Source organism: Gymnodraco acuticeps, unplaced genomic scaffold (genome assembly GCF_902827175.1).
Source record: "Gymnodraco acuticeps unplaced genomic scaffold, fGymAcu1.1, whole genome shotgun sequence".
Taxonomy (NCBI): Eukaryota; Metazoa; Chordata; class Actinopteri; order Perciformes; family Bathydraconidae; genus Gymnodraco; species Gymnodraco acuticeps.
This window is the reverse complement of record NW_022990939.1, coordinates 284,683-309,510: the sequence shown is the minus strand read 5'-3', so window position 1 is coordinate 309,510 and position 24,828 is coordinate 284,683. Positions and strand designations below refer to the sequence as shown.

The 24,828-nt window shown below is 41.8% G+C and overlaps 2 protein-coding genes across 2 annotated transcripts; both read right to left on the bottom strand.

The window, feature by feature from the left end:
• Positions 1 to 1,639: 1,639 nt before the first annotated feature.
• kdm5a (lysine (K)-specific demethylase 5A) lies at positions 1,640 to 20,706 on the bottom strand. The gene is made up of 29 exons (XM_034234347.1): positions 19,560 to 20,706; positions 18,162 to 18,239; positions 17,756 to 17,878; positions 17,129 to 17,299; positions 16,489 to 16,668; positions 16,246 to 16,324; positions 16,047 to 16,138; positions 15,572 to 15,739; positions 14,918 to 15,037; positions 14,642 to 14,800; positions 13,837 to 14,018; positions 13,511 to 13,673; positions 13,199 to 13,318; positions 12,916 to 13,110; positions 12,571 to 12,752; positions 12,117 to 12,241; positions 11,880 to 12,030; positions 11,624 to 11,744; positions 11,340 to 11,516; positions 10,745 to 10,923; positions 10,159 to 10,297; positions 9,866 to 10,045; positions 9,211 to 9,771; positions 8,958 to 9,116; positions 7,586 to 7,714; positions 7,348 to 7,495; positions 6,926 to 7,143; positions 5,311 to 5,787; positions 1,640 to 2,470 (listed from the first exon to the last, which is right to left on the bottom strand). Exons 1-29 carry the CDS (start codon positions 19,704 to 19,706, stop codon positions 2,174 to 2,176), a joined length of 5,220 nt encoding a protein of 1,739 aa, XP_034090238.1. The 5' UTR covers positions 19,707 to 20,706; the 3' UTR covers positions 1,640 to 2,173.
• Positions 20,707 to 20,917: 211 nt separating this feature from the next.
• Positions 20,918 to 23,917, bottom strand: LOC117558283 (aldo-keto reductase family 1 member D1-like). Its single transcript, XM_034234348.1, has 9 exons — positions 23,310 to 23,917; positions 23,015 to 23,182; positions 22,809 to 22,925; positions 22,640 to 22,717; positions 22,330 to 22,452; positions 22,025 to 22,134; positions 21,601 to 21,766; positions 21,430 to 21,512; positions 20,918 to 21,345 (listed from the first exon to the last, which is right to left on the bottom strand). Exons 1-9 carry the CDS (start codon positions 23,400 to 23,402, stop codon positions 21,303 to 21,305), a joined length of 981 nt encoding a protein of 326 aa, XP_034090239.1. The 5' UTR covers positions 23,403 to 23,917; the 3' UTR covers positions 20,918 to 21,302.
• Positions 23,918 to 24,828: the final 911 nt, after the last annotated feature.

Here is a 24,828-nt window from a genome sequence, read left to right as displayed (position 1 = left end):
AAATGTATCTTAATAATAAGGCTTGGATTTGGGATTTCTCGCCTTTCTGAAATATAGTTCTTCTCAATTTCCTGCCAGAGGTCAAAGTTTTTCGCTGCTGAAATTAAAACATTTTAAAAGTCAACTCGGGCATTTTGATGCATTGATGGAAGAAACCAGTGGTGCAAAGTATACCTTTACTCAATAATAGTACTTAAGTACACATCTTAGGCACTTTACCAGAGTATTTTCATTCTATACTTTATACCTCAACTATACTACATTTTGGAAGCTATTTTTGAGCTTTTTACTCCTCTACAATTAATTTACCGATTTATTTAATAGCTATTTAAATTAAATGTTTTAATGTAATTAAATACGATTGGTTGGTATAGATTAAACAATATGAGTGGGTTAACAGAAATGTAATTGGCAGCAATTGTGTTATGTTTCCACAGTTCCAGCTTCTTAGATGTGAAGTTTATTCAAAAATATTTAGATATTATTTGAGTTTTCTCTCCCATGAGTACTTTTACTCCTCATACTTTAAGTGTATTATCCTAATCATACTCTACCATTGTGAATGCAGTACTTTCACTTGAAATGTAGTATTTTTACAGTGTAGTATTAGTACTTTTACTCAAGCAAAGAATCTGAATGATTTTTCCATCACTGGAAGAAGGGTACAAAGAATTAACAGCACACGTTTCTGATTTCACACAGCAGTATGTCTACCAATCTTGCTTGGGGAGAAAGACGTGAGCAGAAAACAAATCACAGAAGCAAACCAACCATATAATGCTATAAAGAGATGGTTATTAACGCCTTTGTGCTCATTAGGAGAGCCAACGGTCGTACATTCCTCTCTCAGGCAGGGGGGTCTACACAACAAACAGTGGGCGATGAAGTTACGCAATCAATTATGTCCCATTACGGTTGATGTGTTGCGGCCCCTCGTGATTACATGCTTCTAACTCAGCACAGTGACAGGTGAGGGACCTGACGGAGGCAAAAGTAGCTCCGGTCCGTTCGCACCGGATTTCACTTGGTTAGAGTTAGAAGAGACAAACCCTTCTCACCTCCTTCCTTTTTACTGTTTATATATTCATGTGTCAATCCTAGAAAATTGGCGCTTTTCCCCCACCTAGAAACATGAAGGAACCATGTTGAAACAACAAGAATCTAAGTAATAGTATCTGAAAAAAGGGTAGATAAAAATCAATATGATGTGTAAATTAATTGTTTTGCACAAAATGCATGTTTTAACCGCATATAATGAAGGGAAAAAACATATTCAACATGCAATTTTTCCTACCGGAGCTCCACAACATGCCAACACATGTCTCACCTAATTGAGCTTAATGAGCAACACAGGAAATGTGAAGATTAACTCACAACTTACCTCTCTGTGACATAAGAGGCCACAAGTCACGTTTGAGGCCTAGGAATGTGACCCAACAATCATTCTGACGCTTCAGCAGAATCAAGAAAAACAAAAATGCAGTATTTGCAATACTTTGTTTCATTCTATCCTCTCTTCATTTTCTCTTTAAGACAAAAACAGGTCATTCTTTACATTTTTCCTAAATATAAAAAAACAGGGCAAAACTAAAACAGACTAATTCAAACCAATACAACATTTAAAAAAGCATCACAATTGTTTTTCATTTGACTAGGAATAGTTTATTAAAAGGTGAGAAAAAAAGAAGAAAAAAAGCCACAATCCATTTTTTTTAATCGCGTAAAAGTATGTACATTATAAATAATTCCACTACATTACAACCATTTGTTTTGGCTAGTCTGGAGTCCTACGTATTGAGATGTTACTGAGGGGCCAGGCCAGGTGGGGGGGGGGAGGCAGATCAGGATGTCCAGTAAAACAAAGACTGGGGGGACACGATTGTTTATTTGCACTGAATACAACAGCTGGAGGAAGTGTTTGACTGTAAGAAGGTGCACTGAGGATCAGGAAGTAGCTGGTGGGCGTTTCTACACCTAGAAATGTTGCAGGACGACTACATCTTGTGTGTTAGCTGAAGCCACACAGGGACACTGTTCTTATCTCCGTCTTTAAGATGCATCTTCTTTCTTGTGCTCTATAATCCGGACAGTTACAGTCTTCCATACACCCTAAGATGTCGTACATTGTGTGAGGTACAGTATTCAATCTCAGTCTTAGTATGTTCTGTAAATGCTAACTGCCCTGCTGAGGCTCTGGCTGATGTGAGGCTGCTGGGTGTAGTAGAGTGGGTGTGTGCGACCACGAGGCCACCACTGATGGCAGGCGTTGCACACTGCACATGGATGTGGACAGCACTACGACGCTCTCCTCCGCCACCTCCTCCACCGTGACCCCTAAGTCCCCCCCGCCGGCCTTGCCGATGCAGTCCATGCAGACGTAGTCCTCGTTTTCGGCCATTTCGCACGTAACGCCAACGCACACCTGGTGGAACCACTCGTCGCAGCCGCCGTCGCACTGCACCCAGTCCACCTGGATACACACAGGAACACATGTGAGTACATTAAAGCCCCAGTGAGACAGGAGCAGGAGCGTCTATACTGTGACATATAGAGTGGTGCAGTGATGATGTATACTTGTAGGCCGACCCAGAAGTTAGCATCACATGTGAACTACAAAAAGGCAATGGGGTCATTTAATAGGATTTTGGAATATTACAGAAAATAAGCTCTGTGGCAAACATGTTTATTAACCTTACATGTAGACTATAAAAGAACTACACTGTCAAATGTCTTCAAGTCACCACTGATAAGGTAAAGGTGGCTAATGTTCGGGGAGTAGTCTCATTTAGCCACTTGTTAGTAACCGTTTAGAAGACACATAGAAGCTTCAGACATTCACCAGTGGGGTACTGACATATCTTTGTCGTAAAACACGTGAAAATCTCCTAAACTTGAGTTAACCATAGACCTTATTTCAGGCTTCTATCCTTAAATTAATTTAAAAAAAAGCTTACTACGAGACTAGGTAAACCTGAAAGAGCTAAAATGCTAACTCATATCAGGGTTATGGACATATTCCTGCACCACTTTATTTTCCAGAGACGCTGAATATTTGAGGGGTATAGTTAAAAGAGCGATTTAAATCAAATCCATTGCATCTGATTGGACTGCCTAAAAGTGGGCGGGCTTAAAATATTGGTTGCTCCACACACACGTCCTTATAGCTGCAGATTCATCGATGGACAGATATCACAAATGTTTTGGTTGAAGTGTGTTGGTACTAGCTTACATAATCGCATGTCATGCATTGTTTTACAGGAGAGGAAAACAATTGTTGGGATAAAAAAATACAAAAAAGAGGATTTTTTGTTGTAAAATATGACCATGGATGTAATCTATAAGGGTTAATAATGATTTTTTTCATCCCCACTCAAAGGAAACATTATGACAATTATTCAAAAAAAGCATGTGGCACAAAATTCAGGAAAACGTGTGGGTAATTTTTTACCAGCACACGTTAAAGCTGCAAGTCAGTCATTATTTGATTGATCTAATGTACTGGAGTAAACTGGCCAAACACTGATGCAATGTAGATGATCTTGTGTGTTATACACCACTAACCTGTGTAGAATAACAAAACTAACTGAACTAAAGTGCACCTTTAAAATGACTAAATATCACATACGTTGGAATGTGAAAAGGAAACCGCAGAGTTAATACTCTGCATGTCAATAATACCGCACGACTGTTAATCATCAGGTGTTGTCAGTTCCAGTTAGGAGCGCCTCCTTCCTTATTTCACCATCTCCACCCCACCCACTGAGGTGCAAGCCTACCAGTTCCTCCACTTTGATTGGACGGAGCCTGGCCACTGGTTAACACTGTGTCGGAGAGCAGTGCTGTCTCAGGGTCTCAGTGCTGTCTCAGGGTCTCAGTGCTGTCCGCATCAGTGTGTCCTGTTAATAGGTGATATGTAACTCCCTCTAAGGTGTTCCAGTGCGGTTATCAGCTGTTGATATTCAATAACGTTCCATGAAGTTCATTTGGAAAAGTGTTTGTTATTAACTCAGCAAACAAACGGAACCAGTGTCATCCACCTCCAGGTGTTTACAGCAAACGTCACGCGATGAAACCAGAATTTTCTGCCTTTCTCCCTTGTTAGTCGGGGATGTAACTACAAGGGTCACATTTTAATATGGCATTATGACAGTCAGTCTGCACCTGGTGGGGTTACATAATGCAGATTAAATGCATATTAAAGAGACTGCTAGTGGGAGCAACTTAAAGGATACTATTATGGTAAAAAAATCACTGCATCAGGGAGTATTATTACACCTTTGAATATAGAGTGAGCTTTTTAATTAAAAGGGGATGTGTGAAAAGTCAATGTTAAAGCCCAGCCTCCTTCATTGTGTTATAACAAGTTTCTCTAAAGTCAATCTGTGGTTGTCTAAACGTGAATGACTAGAAATGAGTATGTTAACTTAATTCTAAATTGACGATACAAATTGCTAAAAATGTTTAGATAAGAGCTAACAAGATGTCTAAATTGAGTGATTAGTTGTTAGAAAGAAAAGAAGATTGGCCCCTTTTGCTACTTTAGGGTAAGGATTTGACATTTCTCTCTATATTACAGCACTGCAAACCAAATGTCTTTGAGTTTTAGACGGTTGGTAAGACTTAAAGGCAATTCGGAGACATCACCTTAGGCTTTGGAAAACTGCATTCGGCAATCTATAGCCCAAATTAAAATAAGTGCAAGACTATGCAGACATGTAAGGGAGGTTGTGGCTCAGTGGGTAGTGCGCTGATCTTCGGATCACAGGGCCACTGGTTCGAATCCCGCTGCAGTCAAACATTCCGCTGTGTCCATGGACAAGACACTTCACCCCAATTGTTCCTGTGGGGATTGCCCGCAGTATTGAATGTATGTAAGTTGCTTTGGATAAAAGCGTCTAACAAGTGACGTGTAATGTAAAAAATTATAAATTGCAGCATTTTTGGACTAAATGTGAAATGACTCGGCAAATTGTCATACCGAATAATGTAGAAAAAATGTGCCTGTATTGATAATCCTGAGATAATTATTATTTACTAGTCCTAGTAAATACATGTCTTTAAATGAATATTCAAGGAAAAATAGATAAAAAAATATACAGAACTTTTTAAAAAAAAAGTGCTTAGTCACATTGCGGCCTATGACCTCTGTTAATTACCAAACTGTCACTGTGTTAATCATTCATCTACGACTCCCCCTTTGTGCCTCTTCGACTGCAACACACTCCCAATGCTTAGTGCTGAGACTGTGAGAAAAGCCGCTTTCTCAGAACCAGAATGAGGGGAAATATGTGTCCCTGAAGGAGTCCTTACCTTATCTTTGCAGGGTCTCTGGCAGTTCTTGGCGGCGCACACAGCGTTCTCGTCGTTGGAGTCCTCCGCCCCGGACCAGTCGTACTTGGAGGGAATGTCGAGGATCTTCTTCTCCTTCCTCTTTTCCAGCACGTCCCTCATGGCCTCCGCCTTGGCCACCAACTTCTCCTTCCTCTTTCTCTCCTTCTCCTCCTTGACTAAGCGCTTGGCGATCTGCTTCATCTCCCGGTTCTTGTCCATGTTGAGCTTGAGCTTCTTTTTCTTGGGTTTAATCCCAAGTCCCAGTTCCAGACCCACCCGTTTCAGCTCTTTGTTCTTGCCTGGCCGCATCTCGCCCATCACTGAACCTCCACCTGCGGCAGCGGCGGCAGCCATCAGCATGTGGTGGTGCTCGGCCCGCTCCAACTTCCGCTTCCTCTTCTTCTCCGACTCTTTCAGCTTGAGCTTCAGAGGCTTATCCATCAGAGAGTCGTCAGGCTGTGGGAAGGGAAGACATTAGATAACTGTTTTCATTTCAAATGTTGCATGATTTTCTTTCATTTGAGCCATATGCATCTATTCAGAAAAACCCTTAAAGGTCCCCTATTATACTGTTTTTCATCAATACATCACAGGTCTCAGATATATACAAAACATGTCTCTGAAGTGTTTGGCTCCAAACACCAAACAGATAATTGCAGCATCCCATAATCCCCTCTGTTTCAGCCCTGTTTCAAAAGTGCTGATTCTCTGTCTGTTACTTTAGATGAAAACAAGGAGCCCCTCCCCACGCCCCTCTGAGAGATATCTGGTTAAAAAGAACACAATGGTGCTCTAGGAGGAGATTCAGGTGATAAGGTGTGTGGGGGGGTTACCTTGGTTGGTGATTGGCTAAAGGCCCGGACACGCCTATCTGACAACAAAGAACTGACACAGACGGACCCCGACTGTTGCGTCGCGACGGCCAAGAAGCACGTACGAACTGCGCATGCGTGAGTGGCAATAACTCTCCTTACCAGCAGGGGGCGGTAGTGTGCATTCGTCATTCAAAAAGAGGCAACAACCGGAAGACAGACTGCATGATATAAACAAACAACAAATAGCGTGCGTTCCATTTTCACTTTACAACGAGAAGCTCATGGGGCTTTCCCGAACCTGAGTCGAGAGCTGGAGTTAAATGAAATCTCAGATTTGCCTTCTTAATAGTTTGTTTGGGTCCCTCACTTCCATTTCGCTTCTCATGCACTGATTCGCTAAGCTGAACAGCCAATCAGAGTGATTTCTTTTGCCGACTGCCTTTGGCCGACTGCCCGTCGGCCTGACGCCCACCGACTCCGATAATCGGCCCGGTGTGTCCGTGCCTTAATGGTTACACAAGCCAAAAAATCGTTATGACATCATAAAGTGGCCAAAATCTGATCAGCTTATTTTCAGATGGATCAGGACAAAAAGAGAGAGAATCTTTTTTCCTGAAACTTTCAGAATCTCTTTACACATGTTGATGTAAAAGTGCATTTTGCATAATAGGTGACCTTTAAGCAGAACCGATAGATTTAAACCCCAAGCCAAACACGACTCAGCATTTCCCTGGGGTCCAGCTGCGCAATCAGGTTGCATAATGCGTGACGTCGCCTACCTCCATGACCTGCAGGAATCTCTCCTCAGACGGGGGGTGTGTGGCCTGCAGGATCCTCCAGATGTGCTGGGTCTCATCCAGGGACACCTCCAGCAGGTCTCCCAGCATCATGAGCTCCTCCAGCTGGGCCTTCGCCTGCGAGGACAGCTCCAGCACTGGCGGCTCCAGGCTGCGAGGGACCAGGGGGGTCTTCCTGGGCTGCTTCCTGGGCGTCATGTCTGAAACGTCAATATTTTGAGTGTGAAATGATGAAGGCATTTATTTCAGAGCAAATCAACAAAAATGGAACCTCTCAGAGTTGAACATTTATCATAAAAGTGCTCAAAATGTAGCTTTCTCTAGGTTATTTGTGCACAAAGACAACAGGAGATGATGTGTTTAGGGATCCAGGGAAACAGAGATGCTCTAAAATGTGGCCTCACTTTGTACACAGGACTTTGAGGCGGAAGAGTAGGCGTGTTCGGCGCAGAATGACGGCGTGACGGCCGGCCACATGTGACTGACCACCTCTTCAGATTTCACGGGAATCTCCTCATCGCAGAACAGGTAGGGCTTCACCTCGCCGGGGTCCTGGAACGATGCAGACACCACAAAGGGAAGAATTAGAAGTAGAATATCTTGCTTATAGGTGATTTGAGCAACATCGCTTGCCGTACATACCTTCATGTCGTAACCGTACGTCTCCCTGATGTCCTCGTCTGAGTCCGTCTCCTCATCATCGTAGTCCACCGACTGGCGAGGTGAAGCGGCTCGACTGAAGCCTGACTGCTGAAAAGTCTGGATGTGGCCCTGAGGAAGGACAGAAACACATATTTAATGTCTCTGATTTGATTAGATACGTTACAGTTGCTCCGATATTAAAATACAAAATAAGCATAATAGAAATTATAAGAAACATTTAAATCAGAAATCTGTATGTAAAGGTTTGTGGGCTAAACTACAATATATATATTTTATTTCAAGTAAAAATAAGACATTTGTAAAAATATGTACACTAAAATATAAATATAATAGTAGTGAACATGGGATCAATTGTAAAATGTGTTCAAATGCAAATGTATATATATTTCTTTTAAAATAAAAAAGTAATGTTTTTAAATTATACAAAATAAATCAGATTTTTCCAGCCACATGTAGAACAAAAAGCATACATGCCTCATCTTTTTATATCCTAAACACCATACAAAATATCCTTATGCTTGAAACATTCCAAAGTTGTAATTCAAAAATGTGTAACAACAAAAATAAAGGTTATTCTTATTTTTCAAATGTAACACTGGCAATAGAGAGTCGAAGTCCCTCCCTTTCCGGGGGAGCTCCATGGGACCTTATTTCGGAAAAAGTATGTATTGAAGTCAATGGCGAGAGAAAGATTATCTTTCGATCCCGTTTGAATTGTGCCACGAATTACACATATGATGTTTGTCAATTTAAAAGATAAATTAAAATGTGTCGTAAAAATGTGAAGTAACACTTTTTTTTGTGTGAAACCACTCAATGAACTACATCTCCCGTCTCGCACCACACACAAAGACGGCCGTCACGTTGCACATTTCACTTCTTTCTTTCAGAATGAGGCGGAAAGTATTAAACGAGGTGAAAATCACTCCAAGTCTGGGCACGTTGAGAGCTGTACATACACACAAGGGGAGTTAGTCGGTTCCGTAAGAGCCAGCATGCAGGACTGGGATTTGTAGTCTTTCTAGTTGCGTATTTTTCATAGTCTTATATTTCAAGAGTTTTATGACAAACTGTGACTTTTTTTGACATGGAAATTATTATTTAAGATTGACAAACATCATGTGTGAATTCGTGGCACAATTCAAACGGGATCGAAAGATACATTTTCTCTCTCCATTGACTTCAATACATAATTTTTCCAAAATAAGGTCCCATGGAGGGACTTCGCCTCTTGTGGTCTATTTCATGTTTACCCATTAGTGCCCCCTTGTGGTGCATTCCATACAGGATTCCTAGACTCTTGTATTTTCTGTTCTAATGCAGCATTACAGTGTGAAATCCAATAAAGTACCTGCAAATCCGGGTTGGCAGCAGCTTTCTGCAGCTCTGCGTTGATGATCTTCTCCGTTTTCTCCCGGGCAGCCTGCTCCACCATGCGCTGGCTCAGCACAGACAGCTTCGCCAGCGCTGAGGACAGCTCGTCCGTGGCCAGAGATTGACGCGCTCGGTCCTGGTGGGACAGTCAGACCAGAGTTAGGATGGCTACGGTTCAAAATAAAAGCATGTGAATGTTGTAACCTGAGAAGCTCTAACTCCATGCATACCTGCCAGCTCATCGCCCTCTCTGTCAAACACTGCAGGGCTTCTCCTTCTGGAAGACGCACCGGCAGCTTCTGCAGCGACACAAGTAGCGACAGGATGGTCTCTAGCCTCGGCCTCCTCGACCTCTGACACAGCGGACACAGGAACTTGGAGTCCTTGGTGTTGCTCTGCCAACCCACACCCGTCTTCTTCTGCGTTCCCGTTTTGGGCAGAGGCACGCAGGCTCCGTGGAACCAGTCCTTACAGAGCTCGCACTGCAGCATGAAGCCACTGGCCGTCTTCCGGCACAGGCAGAACTTCACCTCCTCGATGCGGTCGGCCATGGCCATTTTGGCTAAGTTAGCGGCGCGGAGCGAGTGGATGGACTCCACCTCTTTATGTTCCTTTGATTTGAAGGCTGCTACGACGGTGGAAGGCTCTCGCGCCTCCTCCAGGCTCTCCTCGAGGTCGCTCAGGGCATCGGGGTCGAAGCCTCCTCTCTCCTTCTCCATCAGCTCCTTCACGCGTTTCCTCTTGCTCTTGCTGTTGCCGTAGATGCCGATGTCAATGCGAGGACTGAGGACCTGTCAGAAAAAGAAAGGCGTACCGGATTAGCAACATGTAAGATTCATACATCTGATAGACATGCATCAAATACATGGTTTCACGGTGGCCCACCTGGAGCAGTGTGTACGTGGAGTTCTTCTTGAGGAAGGTGCGCGCCGTCCTCTCCCTCCAGGCTCGAGCTGAGGCCACCTGAGACTCCACCTGGCCCAGAGGGTCGAGCCGGACGGGGATGGAGCGACCCCGGGCCAGCAGGCTCTCCAGCTGCTCCAGGTAGGCGAAGCTGCTGCCGCTCTGTCAGAGGGAGAGAAGAGTTGTTAGAGACATTGGAGATTTTTAAGAGCTATAAGGTCAAATACCAGTCCCTCAAGAGGACACGTGACTTTAGATTGAACAGGTTCTTGTACCTGAATGGCATCCACTTTAGAAGTCCACTCCTTGGCCTTCTGTAGGGCCTCGCGGAGGGCCAATATGTTAGGGAGGTACGCTGGGATGTTCCTAGCTTCCAGCACAATGCTCTCCAAGGTCACCAAGCTGTGTCGAGGCCTGGGGGGGGAGGGGGGTTATTAGAGACAGACAGCCATGATTATCAAGTATGACTACAGTAAATGTATAGTTAACTATTTTTTGTAACTAGCACCAATTACAATAAGAATACTTCAATGTATCCCATTCATAAAAGAATAAAAGAAAATGGTGATAAATAAATAAAAATGTAGCATAAATATATTGAATTGAACACAAGAAGTTTGTGTTTATTGGTATGAACATGAAAAGTTAAATGTCCCATAAAAGATACAATTTAAAAAATAAAGATGTATCCAAACATAAGAAGTAAGAGTAAAATGTCTAATAAAAGATATATAAAATATGTTTTAATTTAAAATATATACATTCGTCTCTAATATGTTTTATTAAATGATGAACGGAAATGGAGAAAGTGCCAACATTCCCATGAAGTATTTTGCGGATGTGTTACACATGCACGCTCACCTGGCCTGAAGGCAGCCGCGGGCCTTGTCCTCCCATCTCTCGGAGACAGTGAGGATCTCCTGCAGCTCGGCCATGGCCTTCTCCACAGCGTGGTGGGGGGCCAGGCCGACCCCCGAGTCTATCAGCCTCTTCATCAGCTCCAGGGTGACGCGGTGAGGCTCTGCCAGGGTGATGCGCACCTGGGAATCAGAACCAGAATTAGAATATTTGATTTATCCCGGGCGATTGTGACAGGTGCTACATTTTAGAATAACAAATTAAAATACAAATAATTTTTTTAACATACATCTTTATATAAACATTAGGAACATATTAAATAAACTAAAGATATTCAACATATGGAGATAAAGTTTAATTGATAAAAGATCAAATAAAAAAGGGTGACAAGTTCAAAGTGAAAATGTGCATTATGTCCTACAATATATACAGTGGTGTATTAGAATTTTAAGATAAAAAACGCTGAGTTTCACAGTTTAAAAAAGGTTGATGGTGAAATTAGGCCTTATAGGAGCTAAATAGGAGGACAACACGTTTTACACGAGGCTGCAACTACAACAACTATGAGTAAATGCACACAAGCCGTTTGTGCTCTCACCTCATCCAGCCAGCGGGCCTGTTGCAGCTCCTGTTTGAGTCGGGGCAGCTCCGGCAGCTCCACATCCAGACCGCTGCCTAGATCCAGCAGGGCCTGCAGCTTGGAGGAATCGGGCATCTCGTCTGACAGCGCCACCTGGGCTCGCTCGTGGAAGTCCTCCACGTTCTCCAGTAACTCCTGGAGGAAAAACGACGTGGAGGGTTCAGCAGTTATTCAATAGTTTTGACGGTGAAAGAATGGGGATGAGGCCTGGGTAAGCTTCTATGGTATCAAGGGGGACTCACTTTGACTTGTCGGGCCTGGCTGATGATGCAGGGCAGCCTGTAGAGCTGATCCACAAAGGCCTTGAGCTCATCCACCGTCAGTTTTGTACGATTACGACTGCTCTCAGAACGCAGGCGGCTGCTGCAGACACACATGGGAAGAGACATATAGGTTAGCCTTTAATACATTATTCTAAGTATTAGTGCATTCTAGGTTATCATTAAATTGCTTTTCTGTTGGATTACATTAAGGGTCCGTGTATGAACATCCACTGACCTGTGCCTTTGCTTGCGGCTGAGCAGCAGCTGAGCGACTGAGGAGCACGTCTCCGCCTCTTTGACCATCTCCCTCAGGCGACGGAACAAAGCTTTCTCGGGGTACTTCCTGTCCTCTGCATCCTCCAGCAAGACCTTGAGCTCAATAAGATCTAGGAGACACACAAAACAACCATGCAATGGCAGAATAGAAATATGCAACATGTACATATCCTGTAGTGCGATTTAAGTGTAAAACCTTTCTTGTTTTTCTGGTCGGCAGCCAAGCCATCGCTGACCCTCTTTGCCCAGGTGTCGTAAGACTGAGCCCGGGTCTTGACCCCATACAGCATGGCAGGAAACTCCTCCAGATCATAGCGATACCTGAAACACATCGAGCACATGTCAACATCAAAATATGGTTTATGTGGTGGCCACAACAAACATTTCCTGACTATCTGCTGAACATATTTAGTGTTATTACACGGCTTGGTTAAATACTAGTTTCTTATTGGTCAATTTGAACATTCAGCAGTCTGCTATTTCTCTATAGCAGTGAGGACACTCATGTTAATCCGGGATAATGTGCAGCGAGCCTTTCATTAATGAGTAAAGAAAACGTTTAAGTTGATTCAGGATCCTGCTCTCATTGTCGGGGTTCTTCTCCCTCACTTATTAGACACTGTGCAGCATTGTAGCAAACCAACACTTACCGTAGACACTTGTTGCCGAGGGCACAGTCACAGAGATCTGCTGCGTGCGTGAGACAGACCAGTCTGTCGGGGCTGCAGGGGCAGGTCAGAGCAGACAGGAAACACGTCGTCTTGCACTTGTAGCACTGGCGTTCATCGTCTGGGAGAAGTTCAAACACCTCCTGCTCCGAAGACAAAATCCCCTGTAGAAAGAGAACAGATTATGCCATCACTGGGATGATATAAAGTAAGGATGTCCCGATCAGGTTTACTTCCCCCTGATTTAAGATTCAAAGTGAGATAACAGCCATTCAGCCACACCTTAAACATGCATAAATCAAGCATAAACAAAGAAAAGACAATTACCATTTCCTGAACAGCCTGTCTGAGTTTAGTCTCCTCCTCCATCATGTCTCCTATTTCCTTGCAGACAGCGGCAGCCAGCTCCACGTCCAGACTCTCTGGATCAGCAGCCATCTTGCAGAGCAGCTCCTCGTGGGAGAAGACGCAGTAGCGGTGGAGGCGTCGGTAATGGGATACACACTGACGACCCATGGGTAACTAGGGAAGGGCAAAGTTAAACATTTAAAAAAAAAACTTCTCTCAAGTATTTTTAGTTAAATGGGGCCAGTATTTGCTTTGCTCTCACCCAGTCAGCGGTGCAGAAGTTGACGGCCTCTGCGAAGTTGTAGCCCTGGTTGAAGCCGCTGTGATAGGCCCTGGGGAAGGTCACCACAAACTCCCCTGCACACTGATTGGTCCTGTACACCTGAAGGGGGGAATATGCACACAATCATCATGGAGCCAATATCTAATTAGATATGATAGAGTGTGCAGAACAAAGTGTGTAAGTATCTTAAAATTGTGTTTTTTTTTTTTGTACATTAACTTGCGGACCAGCCTACAAAAATACATCATCCCTGCACCACTCTATATCAACCCCACCAAACAGACTACTCACAGGGACACCGTGCTCCATGAGGACGTTGGGATTCATGATGGTGACCAGTTGATGGAGAAGGTCAGGCTGGGAGTCAAAAAGCTCCGGAGCCAACTTTTTCATTACAGCCTCCAGCTTCTCCGCTGCAGAGGCCGGCACGCCGTACCAAGTCTTCGGCTCACCCCTGGAGGAGAAAGGGAAAAACGAAAGATATACACTTGTGAATAAGGTTAGAATGGATCATTCAAATGTAAAAAAAAAAAACGAAAGAACAAGAGTCTCTCAGAGTATATCACTGTATTTTTTTAATTGCAGTCTATTTTCGTATGTCCTTATTGTAATCTTACCAGTGCAGGAAGTTGATGGAGTAACTCCAGTGGTCCTCGATGTGCCAGCAGAAAGAGGAGAAGCACATGCCCACGTAGAGCCAGGGCACCTTCATACCCGAGATGTCCACATTGATGTGTGTGAGCACCGACTGCTCCAGCACCGGCATGTTGTTCAGGTTCCAGCCCGAATTGGCATAATCCTAACAGGAGAGGAAACAGAGGGCTTTCTTTAGCTTTGGGGCAAAAGTCACGTTTTTACCTAATGGAAAAAGCTTTTGGTGAATCTTTATGGGGGTCTGATCAGTAACAAGTCCCAGGTAATGCATTTTGGACACAGGGGAATCCCCACCAAAAGAACCAGATATATAACTATTTAAAAAAATCAATAAAGTAATGAAATTGGCTTTTATTTAAGCTCAATGTGATATGCAATAGAGATGCCCCTATTATTATCAAGGGTGATACACAGGCAGTTAAAGAGAGATAAACAAACACTAATGAAACATTATTTACAGGGTGTGGATAACAGCAAACAGATACATAATGAATAATGAATAAGTACCTTAGATGTCTATCTAACTGGAGGGAAGATAGTAAAGTTGTATACCTCACACATTTTAGCCATCTATTGTCAAATATATAAACTATGAATTGATTATTTCTATTATAAATAAGCTCAGATTTTCCCAGACCAATTGGAGCATCCTTAGATTCTACCATTTACCCTCGAAAATAACCGTTTGGATTCTGAGTCATGTGAAAAAATACAAACTAAGTCAAGACTTTAGGAGTTTACGGGAATATATAATACTAATCTTCTCACCTCTTCATCTCCCAGTAGCCTCCTCTTCCCGTCCCTGACCGGAAACCCACTGCCCACGTCTTTCGAGCTGATGTCAGCGCCGTACTCCACGATGACGTCCTCCTCGATGCTGCTGACGAGGCGCCAGAACTCTTTCTCCACCAACTCCGTGGGGACCATCTGGAGGGACAAAGCAGAAATGATAAGAATATCTTTCCTCCTGTAAACGAGAGAAACCTCCAATTGTGCGACAGCCAGATGATTGAAGCAAACATGTTCTGTGTGGATTTGACATACATGAACAGGCATGTTGAAGTAGTCCGACTTGAATTGGTCAGCCATTTCTCCGAAGCTCTGCAGAGAGTACTCCCTCCCCGCCTGCTCAAAGCCAAAGGCCTCCCTGGGCTTACTGCACTCCTGTCAGGGGAGATGGACAACACTCATTACAGTAGGAAACTAAACAGTGTGGATGATGCATGCAGCAGAACGACAACACCTTATTTATCCCAAGGGAAATTGGGTTTTGTGACAGTTGCTCTATTTTGGAAGGAAAAAAATATACAAATATTTATTGAAAGATTTGACATTTAGGTAAAATGTCAAATAAAATATAAAATAAAACTGGATAAAATATTTATACACACATTTTTTTTTTTAATGTATATAGTTACTGTTTATTTAATTTTCTATTTATTTTTTATTTAAATTAATGTGCAATACCTTGTATACATGCTGCTTACTTCCCAAATCAAGATCAAAAAAGTGTATCTAAAATGATAACTAGTTAAAGTAAAAATGTGCACATTGTACTACAATATAAAACATGTATATTACAATATATACTGTGGCGGATTAGAATTGATAAGATATTAATACATAATGGATGGATGGATGATCAATAAACATGTTTAATCCTTCTTTAATAATTTGGATTGCCCCCTCAAGCTTTACCTCAGCAACACACTTAGGGCAGCGCCAGTCCCCCTTGGGCACGTCCTGCAGGGGCGGGATCAGACAGAAGGTGTGGTAGCTGTCGTCACAGCCGTCACACAGCAGGAGGCGGTCCTCCTCATCGCCCCGCCCACACACCAGGCAGAGGTACAGGTCGATCTGGGGGATCAGCACCCCGAAACAAACAAGAGATGGTCACGCATGTGGATAGAATGAACGCACTGCCTTTGCACAATCTGTTTTCTCTTTTACCGCCATCAAACATTGGAATATGCTTCCATCTGATCTTAAAACCTGCGCAGATTTTCACACTTTTCCCTCAAAGCGCGAGAACATTTATTTTTGGCAACCAGTCTTGCCAACATTAATTTTACTGTAATTTGAGCCGTTAGTTGAAATGAATTGTAACATTTTACAATAAAGATATATAATAAAAAAAACATGAACTGTCAGGAAAAATGCCAAACACACTCACAAAGTTGACCTCCAGGGTCTCCTTGCGGGGTCGCATTTTAATAGCGAAGGCCTGGGCTTTGAGGTGACGCTGCTTCCTGCTGAATCCGTCATCTAAAAATAAGGAAAGTGCCGGTTAGCGGATAGGAATGTTCATAGTATTGTTGTTTTCCTGCTCTTTGTTTGTGCTAAATACAGGTCAACAGAAAAGCGAGCCTTACCAGCTGATAGAATTCCCAAGTTGACCATCTTGGGACTTGTGCTGAAGATCTTTAGGCCTTTAGGCTCCTTGTTTTCCCTCTGGAAGAAAACAACAGCAGCAGAGTGAGAAACAGCTAACCAATCAGAGAAGACTGGGCTCTGCAGCACAGGCTGTATGACAAAAAGAAAGACTACAGAGCATACAGAATACAGAGCACAAGAAGGATGCATTTATTTATGTTTTAAAAATGTAAAATCTCTACCTCAGATTTAAGGCGCCTGGAGCGTCTCTCAGGCAGGAGCCTCTCTTTGGCCTGCATCGCATCCCCGTCTCCATCTTTCTCATCCTCCTCATCCAGCTCCTCTTCTTCCACCGACTCCTCGCCGACTCCCTCGTCCACATCTTCCCCATCATCACATTCCTCATATAGCCGCTGGATGCCCTAATTGGAGAAAGAGTGAAACCAAATGAGGGTTCTGGAAACATTTACAAATGTCTCTATTGTGGGTTTTGAAGAACAGGGTACTTTATTGTTGGGATATCTTGCCTAGAGCTGTTTGAAGTGAGGCCAAGACTTACATTTGAGAAGGACACTGAGAACAGCCAAATCGAAATGAGCTCAATGGTTAACAAAAAGTCTATTAACCAGATGACAACACACACTCACAAAACAACTTTCAAAAATGTTTGTTTTGTGTAAGGTTGTCAACGTTAACGCACTTGCAATGAATCTGGAACCCTTTACATGTCAAATAAATCAGCCCATATTAATCCCATTACCAAGTTTGTCCCCAACGTCCTCAGGTAATCAACCACATTGTAACCGCTGTGTTTTACGTATGAATGTGTGTCAGAGCTCCTATACTGAGTTAGTGTTAGCTTGTTAATCGAGCAGCACTCACAGTGAGCGTGGCCCCCGACTGGAAGAGTTCGTATGGATAGAGGATCCTCTCGTAGTGGGAGCGCAGCAGGGAGCCGGTGCCTTTCCCCGCCGGGAAGCCCATCCTGCCGGCCACCTTGGACCACCTCTTCTCTTTGCACACCGCCTCAAAGCCGCCCTCTGAGGACACAGTCTGAAACAAATAACACTTCTTATGAGCCACATGTACTATTTTACAATTGTTGTTACTGGCTGCCTGTCACTTCCTCTGTTATACCTTAGTTAAAGAGACAATTACTTCGGTGCAATATACCCTTTCTCTGCAATGTGTTCATGTTATTATTACTTTAACAGTTTTATATGATCACTTACGTTCTTAAAAATGCTGCCACTTACAATTTCTTACCATTCATTTATAGTTGATTGTATTTTATTAACGTGTGCCGCCTCTTTGTTTAATATGTGAGCCTACTAACGCCACATTTTGCTCTAACACTTATAAAGGATTTCTGATTCTGAAACACCAAAAGGGCTGTTTTGACGAGCATCAGGGAAGGAGTTCAAATCAGCAAAGATTAAGGAAACTGGCACTGTCATATGATCAGACAAAAAAACAATGGAGCATTCAAAAAAAGTTGCTGTATTTCACCTTGCTGAGTTGATAGAGGTCCAACACTTTTCTCTCCACATGAGGGAATCTGGTCTTGGATCCCTGCAGCTCCCAGAACTTTGCGATTTGATCCAGGAAGTTGAGTTTAACCCGAGTGAGGGCCTGGAGAATTAGAGGAGAGAGGACACTTGTCAGTGCACTTAATTGTTTCTTAAGGCATATTTTCTCCGTTTGGGCTATATTTATTGAGTCTTTATTGTCTAATCCTGTATTATGACCTTCATATGCATCAGTGTTAGTGGGAAATAGACTACGAAAATTACATATCTCAAAAGGAAAACGGCACAAGTCAGTAAATCATATCTAAATATGTAAAAACACATTCTGAAAGTTCCTAAGACATGCCTTTAATGAAGGGTTGCTGGCATCTTCTTGGCAGACTCACCTCAAGTTCATTCAGTCTCTGCACTCGCGGAGTGAAGCGGAAGTTGCGTACATCGCAGGCAAACGGAGGCTGCCAATCCTGATAGACAAGAAAAAATAATCCTTAACAATGAGTAAATGAGAGCACTTGATAGAGCAGGACTTATCTAATTAGTGACTAATATTACCCATCGTCATACTGTCAGAAAAGTGCAGTCAAGTCTTTTTCTACGGGACCTGTGCACAAATACTGCACTTTCAAAAAATTTTTTTTAAAGAAGTGTGTTCATGTTGGTAAGGTTTTTGACAATGATGGTGTTGTTGTTATGAGACATTTTCAGTGAACAAAGCATGTGACCAAATACCTCTATAACATCTGAATTATGCTCATGACTTGCTGCTATGTGTTCTTCTGGTTTGTTAATGCTTGCAATAACTGACTCTATTTATGAATGATGGCCAGTAGCCAAAGACATTTTTGAGTAAAAGGTTATGTGTAAAATACTACAGAACAATTGCCCTGGCTAGGATACTTTGAGAATAACAACTTTTCCTCGATATGATTCCAAATATATTTCAGCTGCTGACAGTCAATTTGGTTTTAAATGTGAACGAGGCACAGATATATGTATATATGCGGTTATGGTAGATTTTAGTTAGGAGGATGGAAGAAACTACAAAACGACAGTGTTTATTTGTTTCTGGGATACGCTCAAAACTTTTGATAAATGTTTTTGTTAAACTAAAAAGCAAGGGAACCCTATATTTGTTACACATATTGCACTTTTTATAATAGCAGCAAACCATGCAGCTTTCATCTGTAAATAGATGACCTTTCTATGAAGTTAAGAGTGTTATAATGGATGAATGTTAGGGGAAAGTGATATTCTACCATCTGATTTGCTAGAATTAGATGTCCTGTCATCTTAATCTACTAACAGCAATTGCTCATGTGTGCAGTATTGCTGTCTACAGTCACACAACCTAACAGTGAAAAGTCTGCTAGTGTAACCACAGTATTTAATAAGGTATACATATGGGTTTTAATGGTGTGACAGCAGCGACAGGCCTGTCTGTGGCCCAATGTCGCATCCTCAAAGCTAATGTAATAATCACTCTGCTGTTAACTTAGCTAGCCATGAGGAAAACAAACAAAGACATTGTAACCGGAACTGTTGAGTTTACTTCGTCTTTGGCCAACTTTCATGGACAATAAAGGAACCCATTGTCACTTTAGTATAAAATGTGTTCCGGTGAGTGCAAATAAATAAAGCCTTATATGACCTCTATTAGATTAATGGTAACTAGTAACGTCGTTGCTTAAGGCCCAAGCAAACCACCACTCCTTACTAAGGAGCATATGAGGCACATCCATGCATAATGGAATACAATCTCTTTTTAAAATGATATGTGAGTTTACCTCGGGGGGTCGGATCTTGCAGATTCCCGTTTTCTCTGCAATGGGTCGGATCTTGTTGATAAATCCTAAAGGATCAGAGAAATCCTCCCAACTCGGCTCAAAAACGGGGCATTCCGGAGGGGGGACGAACTCTGCAAATGCAGACATGTTGGTGTGGTACAAGTGAAACAGTCTTTAAAAATAATGGGTAATTAAAAAATGGTTGAGCTCAACAGTCCATGATTAAGTTCCAATAATATCCGTCTTTGGGAAGTTCCTCCATCATGATCCTTCAAATCTCCCCAAAAAACGAATCAATGCAATGACAGGGCATCCCGATCACTGATCATATTCCGGTTAAAAGTGAAAGCCAAAAAAAAAATACAACAACCGAGCTGCTAATGATCAATGTTTCCCATCTTCCGTCAACAGCGGGCCGGGCCAAGCCGGGGAGTCTTCAGCTCCACCACTCCCCTACCTGGTCACTCCAAAACACCATCATTTCTTCCCACATACATCCTCTATGCAGGGCCAGGGAGGATCACTGAATTTGAAAATAAGTTTGTAAACAAAAGCACCCGTCTTGATAGTTAACGTCACAATGTAGGCTGCGATATTATGTCACGCAAGCTAACATTGCTATTGCTCCGTTTATGTACCTGGATAATGCATGATTTCTTCGTGATGCTTCATTTCAAACAAAGTTATCCACTGTTGTCTTAGTCCCGACGATAGCTCGGTTCATTCGCTAACGTAACTACGCTCCTTCCTTAAATAAACTACGTCCACGTCTCTGAGAACCTGATAGCTAATGTACCAGACAAGCTGAACCACAACAAGGAGGAGGCTAGTACCAAGCGTACATTGTTGACTGGTGTGCCCCCATTCATTAAAGCAATGAAAACTAGCATACAGCTAATTTGCTAAAAGCAACTTAGCCACTGCTGCTCATTGCGCAGCTAGCATTGACGTTAGCCGAGATAGTCGACTGAACAGGAATCAGAAAACACGCTTTAGTACTTTTGCTTTGTTTTACTGGGTGTCCTTTTCCGTATAATTTACCGTCGTCTGTACGTAGTGTATCCGCATTAGCCGTCGTGCTAGCAAAAACTAGCCAGGCTGGAATAGCTGTTATGGTGCCTTCAGTAACACTCGGAAACCTTTTTACTACTTCCGAGTTCGCTGGTTGTATAAACGGCAACATGCACCCACTCGCACAACTAACAACGGCAAATGGCTGCTGGTAAGCCTTGAATCAGAAAAACACAAGGGAAACAATGACAATAAGGACCTTAATTAGGAGAAAAAATTGCAACCAAACGTTAATGTGTTGTTGCGTTACTTTCTATCGGCACGACTCTAATATTTCCTACGGCACGTTAAGGTAGCATTATTTATTTGATTTATTATTTGCTTTCATAGTGCCCTGTTCATGAATACATTGTTACAACAATACAATTCAAATTGGCAATTGTTCTAGAGCAAAACATTTCAGTTTTACATTTACATCATACATTGTTTCCTCTACTTCTCTCTCGTTCTCTCTCAGACGAGAAGCTGTATCATGAAATAATGAAAATCTGTTCTCTGAAGTTGCTTTAATCAATGAAGTTGTATAAAAGAAATGTTTCATAACATGTACAATAAGAGTCCTACTATCAAAATCATGTTCAAAATAAAGCACAACACGTTGGAAAAAGCAATCAAGTTAATAAGCCAATTTACTTTTATCACATTTAATAGAAGTCTTGACATCTGTTGCATCTAGTAGTCATCATGGAATGGATACTCTGGGTGATCTGACCACCTGTTGAGTAAAAAAAACCGTAATTATTTATTTATAACACTAACCAAACATCAGTATGCATTGTTAAGTATGCTCTATACTCACATGAGAAGCTCTACAAATCGAATATTCTTGTTCAATCCTTCAATTGCCTTCATCTCAGCCTCGGAAAGAGAGAAGTCGAATATCTGGAGGAGTTAGAAAACAGATCAATGGCAACATGATAGGATGAATTTTCAGAGGTTATTTTCCGCATGAATGTGCCATGAAACAAACCTGAAAATTTGTTTTAATGCGGACAGGGTCAAAGCTCTTGGGGATGACCACCACTCCTCTCTGCACGTTGAACCTCAAGGCCACCTGGGCTGTTGTGTTGTTATACTTTTTAGCAATCGATGCCAGGAGTTGATCCTCCAACAAAGGTGGACATTTTAGGTTCACCCTGTTGAAATAAATTATATAATACTATGACACAGCACATGTTATGTTTAAGGTTAAATACAAATGTATAGTTCAAAGGTCATAGTTGTGCATTAAAGCTTAGAACAAAGTAACATTTGATAATAAATGTGATTATTTTGATTTTCTCTTAGATTTAAAAAGGCTTTATTGGTTGAATATACTGAGTCTCAAGCTCCTTGAGCAATGCAACATACAATATCATTCACATAATACTAAAAGAAAAAAATATGTCCCATACCATGATGCATCTCTAGATGTCCCCAATGGACTGTATCCAACAATAACGATATTTTGCTGCCGGCAAAACTCAAGCAACTTGGGCTGAGTAAAATAGGGATGACATTCAACCTAAAAAAAATACAGAATTACTTTGAGTATTAGTCCTGTATTTATGTCCCAATGTTGGTAGTCTATGTGTTTTGCATATAGGTCACTGACATAAGGGCATTTTCTTGGCTTTGTCAGATAGTCCATAGTTTAATGTTCTTTTTATTGGATTTGCCTTTTCCCCAGAACAAATATGCGTTATTATCCTGTCTGTACCTGGTTGGACACAGGCTTGTGTTTTAGCCCAGGTTTGTTGAGGATCAACTCCAGTTGTCTCTTGTTGAAATTGGAGACTCCAAGAGATTTTACCAGCCCTGCATCTTTGCAAGCCTCCAAAGCCTTTCAAAATAAATAATGGGAAACCAATTAGACTGAGCAGAAATCCTTTAGACGCACACAGCACAAGATATGAGCGTCATAAAAGTTTGCTGTCCTTGAGCAGATAAGGTTGGAGGCGACATTTTTAAGTATGCACAGCTAAAGTAAAGTCCGTGTTTACCATAAATGATTCACAAACCATTCTCACCTCCCATGTAGCACAGAGATCTGTCTCGTGATAAATGCACTTTCCGTTCTCATCTTTGGGGTAAAATGTATCTCCTGGCTGCAAAATAAATAAATATTATAATACCATTTTTTTTTTTTAATGCAGTCTTTAACAATCTCAACAAATGTTTTATTAGATGCATGAATACCTTGAAGGCTGTGGGCATTTCTACAATATAGAGGTCGACATAATCCAGCTGTAATGTCTTCAAAGTTTTCTCCAAAGCGGGTCGAACCAAATTCGGGGAATGGAATGTGTTCCACAGCTTAATAATCAGTACAGATTAACAGTTAATAAATGTTGTGATAATGTATCAGTGGTAATGAAGGTTGTTTTGGGTAAAAGTTTTCAAACCTTTCCACAGTAGAAGATGTCCTCTCTCTTCACAGTTCCATCTGCAATTTTCTCCCTTATAGCTTGTCCCACCTCATGTTCATTGAAATAGACTAAAGCTCCATCAAGGTGTCTGTACCCTGTTTCAATAGCCAGTTTGACTGATTCATATCCAGTTCCTTTAGGGGTCTATAAAACAAATGAAAACTCTTGAGTAAATAATACTTTTGAAGAAGTGACAGATGAATTTGTGTTTATGACTTGCAGGCAAAATATGAATATATGTCCTACAAGCAACCTAAATAATGTGTCTTACCGTGCGGGGATCCCCATAAGTTCCCAGTCCTATCAAAGGTATGCTGTTTCCATCACTCAGAGGAACAGAGTGGCTCTCTGCTGTTAAGCCCATGCTCAACAAAGAGCGAGTCTTCAAGGCTAGACCGAGTGCTGCTGTCAGTGTATTTGTATAAGACTCATATGTCCAACATTTAACATGTGAGTGACTGTTATCTTACTGCTCGATCAAAACAAGAGGCTCCTCCTAGTCCTTTTTTGCTTAGTATCCTCCCACATGAACTGGCTTCAATAAAGTGTTGGTCCCTAAAGGCAAAATACTGAGTTGATACAAACTGTATCTGTTATTTTTACTTTTCGTTTTAAATTCACGTCTAGCTACTAAATGTTCTCAGACAGAATGGTGTTGCCTTAACCATTGTGGGAAATTATAATTTTGATTTTTAGGTTTGTAATTCCCATGCTATACTTCCCCTTCGGTCTGCCACACCTTCTTAAGACTGCAATGTTGTCACGATCTGTCTGTATTGTATTTTTGTCTTGTCTTTTTCTGTCTTTCGTTTCATGTTTTATTTTTAAAGGTCTTCACCTCCTGTCTTGCCTGTTTCTGTCTGTGTTGTGTCTTGTTTAAATTGGTCTGTGGTTCCCTGTCGTTAGTTTCCCTGGTGTGTCTAATTTACCCGATTGTGTTCACCTGGTGTCCCTGTGTTTTCTCCTCCCTCCTCACCTGTGTCTTGTTTGTGTGATTAGTCTTGTGTGTATTTGAGTTCTGGGTTTTTCTGTCTGTCTTTGTCGGTTCGTCTTGTGTCATGACTAGTTCTTCGGTGAGTGTTCTGTTTTGTCTTTGTTTATCTGCGCCTAGCCTTGAAATAAAGGAGTTTTTCAGTTTATATCTGCATTTGGGTCCTGCCTGATTCACACACCGTAACAAATGTAAATTATTCCTAGTTGAATCCCTCTCGTCTGGCCATTTTTCAATGGATGTAATATTACTTTTGATTGACTGTTCCCCTCTGCTTCCTTTATATTTTTCATATTTTGTTCTTGCTATTTAGTTTGAACTGGGTCAGATCTTGATCTACATTGCTGTCCTTCCAGCTGGAAATAGATTGATTCTGTTAAATGCTTTAACTCTTTCTTAAATAACACAACTTTGGTTTAAACTTGTAGATTTGTTCCTTTCTTACCAGAAGGTGATTAAGTGTGGAATTTCTTAGCACCGTGAATTGATTACCGAAAGTGCATTATATAACACTCATTTTTCTAATGTTTTGCACTAACATGTTTCAAACATAGTTAGAAAGCACTTTTAACTAGAAAAAAAAATTAGCTTAAGAAAACAGCAACTAAACAAATTATATAACAAACTTAGGCAATAAAACATAAATGAAATCACGGGCACGAACCCGCCGCCCTTTCTAATAATTATGACAAAACAACAGTAGCTGTAGTGGAGAGTTAGAGATAACTCAGTGTTGGCACTAGTTTTGTGTCTATCACTAGGTTCACCCAGGTGTGTCGGCCAGAACACCACTTAAGGC

Coding starts and splice junctions, on each gene's coding strand:
- kdm5a (XM_034234347.1), bottom strand. CDS start 19,706: ATGTCTGCATTTGCAGAGTTCGTCCCCCCTCCGGAATGCCCCGTTTTT. Junction 17,879..18,161: donor AGAGACTGAATGAACTTGAG/GTGAGTCTGCCA, acceptor CTAATTCTCCAG/GCCCTCACTCGGGTTAAACT. Junction 9,117..9,210: donor AGAGGGCGATGAGCTGGCAG/GTATGCATGGAG, acceptor CTGTCCCACCAG/GACCGAGCGCGTCAATCTCT.
- LOC117558283 (XM_034234348.1), bottom strand. CDS start 23,402: ATGGGCTTAACAGCAGAGAGCCACTCTGTTCCTCTGAGTGATGGAAAC. Junction 22,135..22,329: donor ACAAGCCTGTGTCCAACCAG/GTACAGACAGGA, acceptor TATTTTTTTTAG/GTTGAATGTCATCCCTATTT. Junction 21,513..21,600: donor GCATTAAAACAAATTTTCAG/GTTTGTTTCATG, acceptor TAACTCCTCCAG/ATATTCGACTTCTCTCTTTC.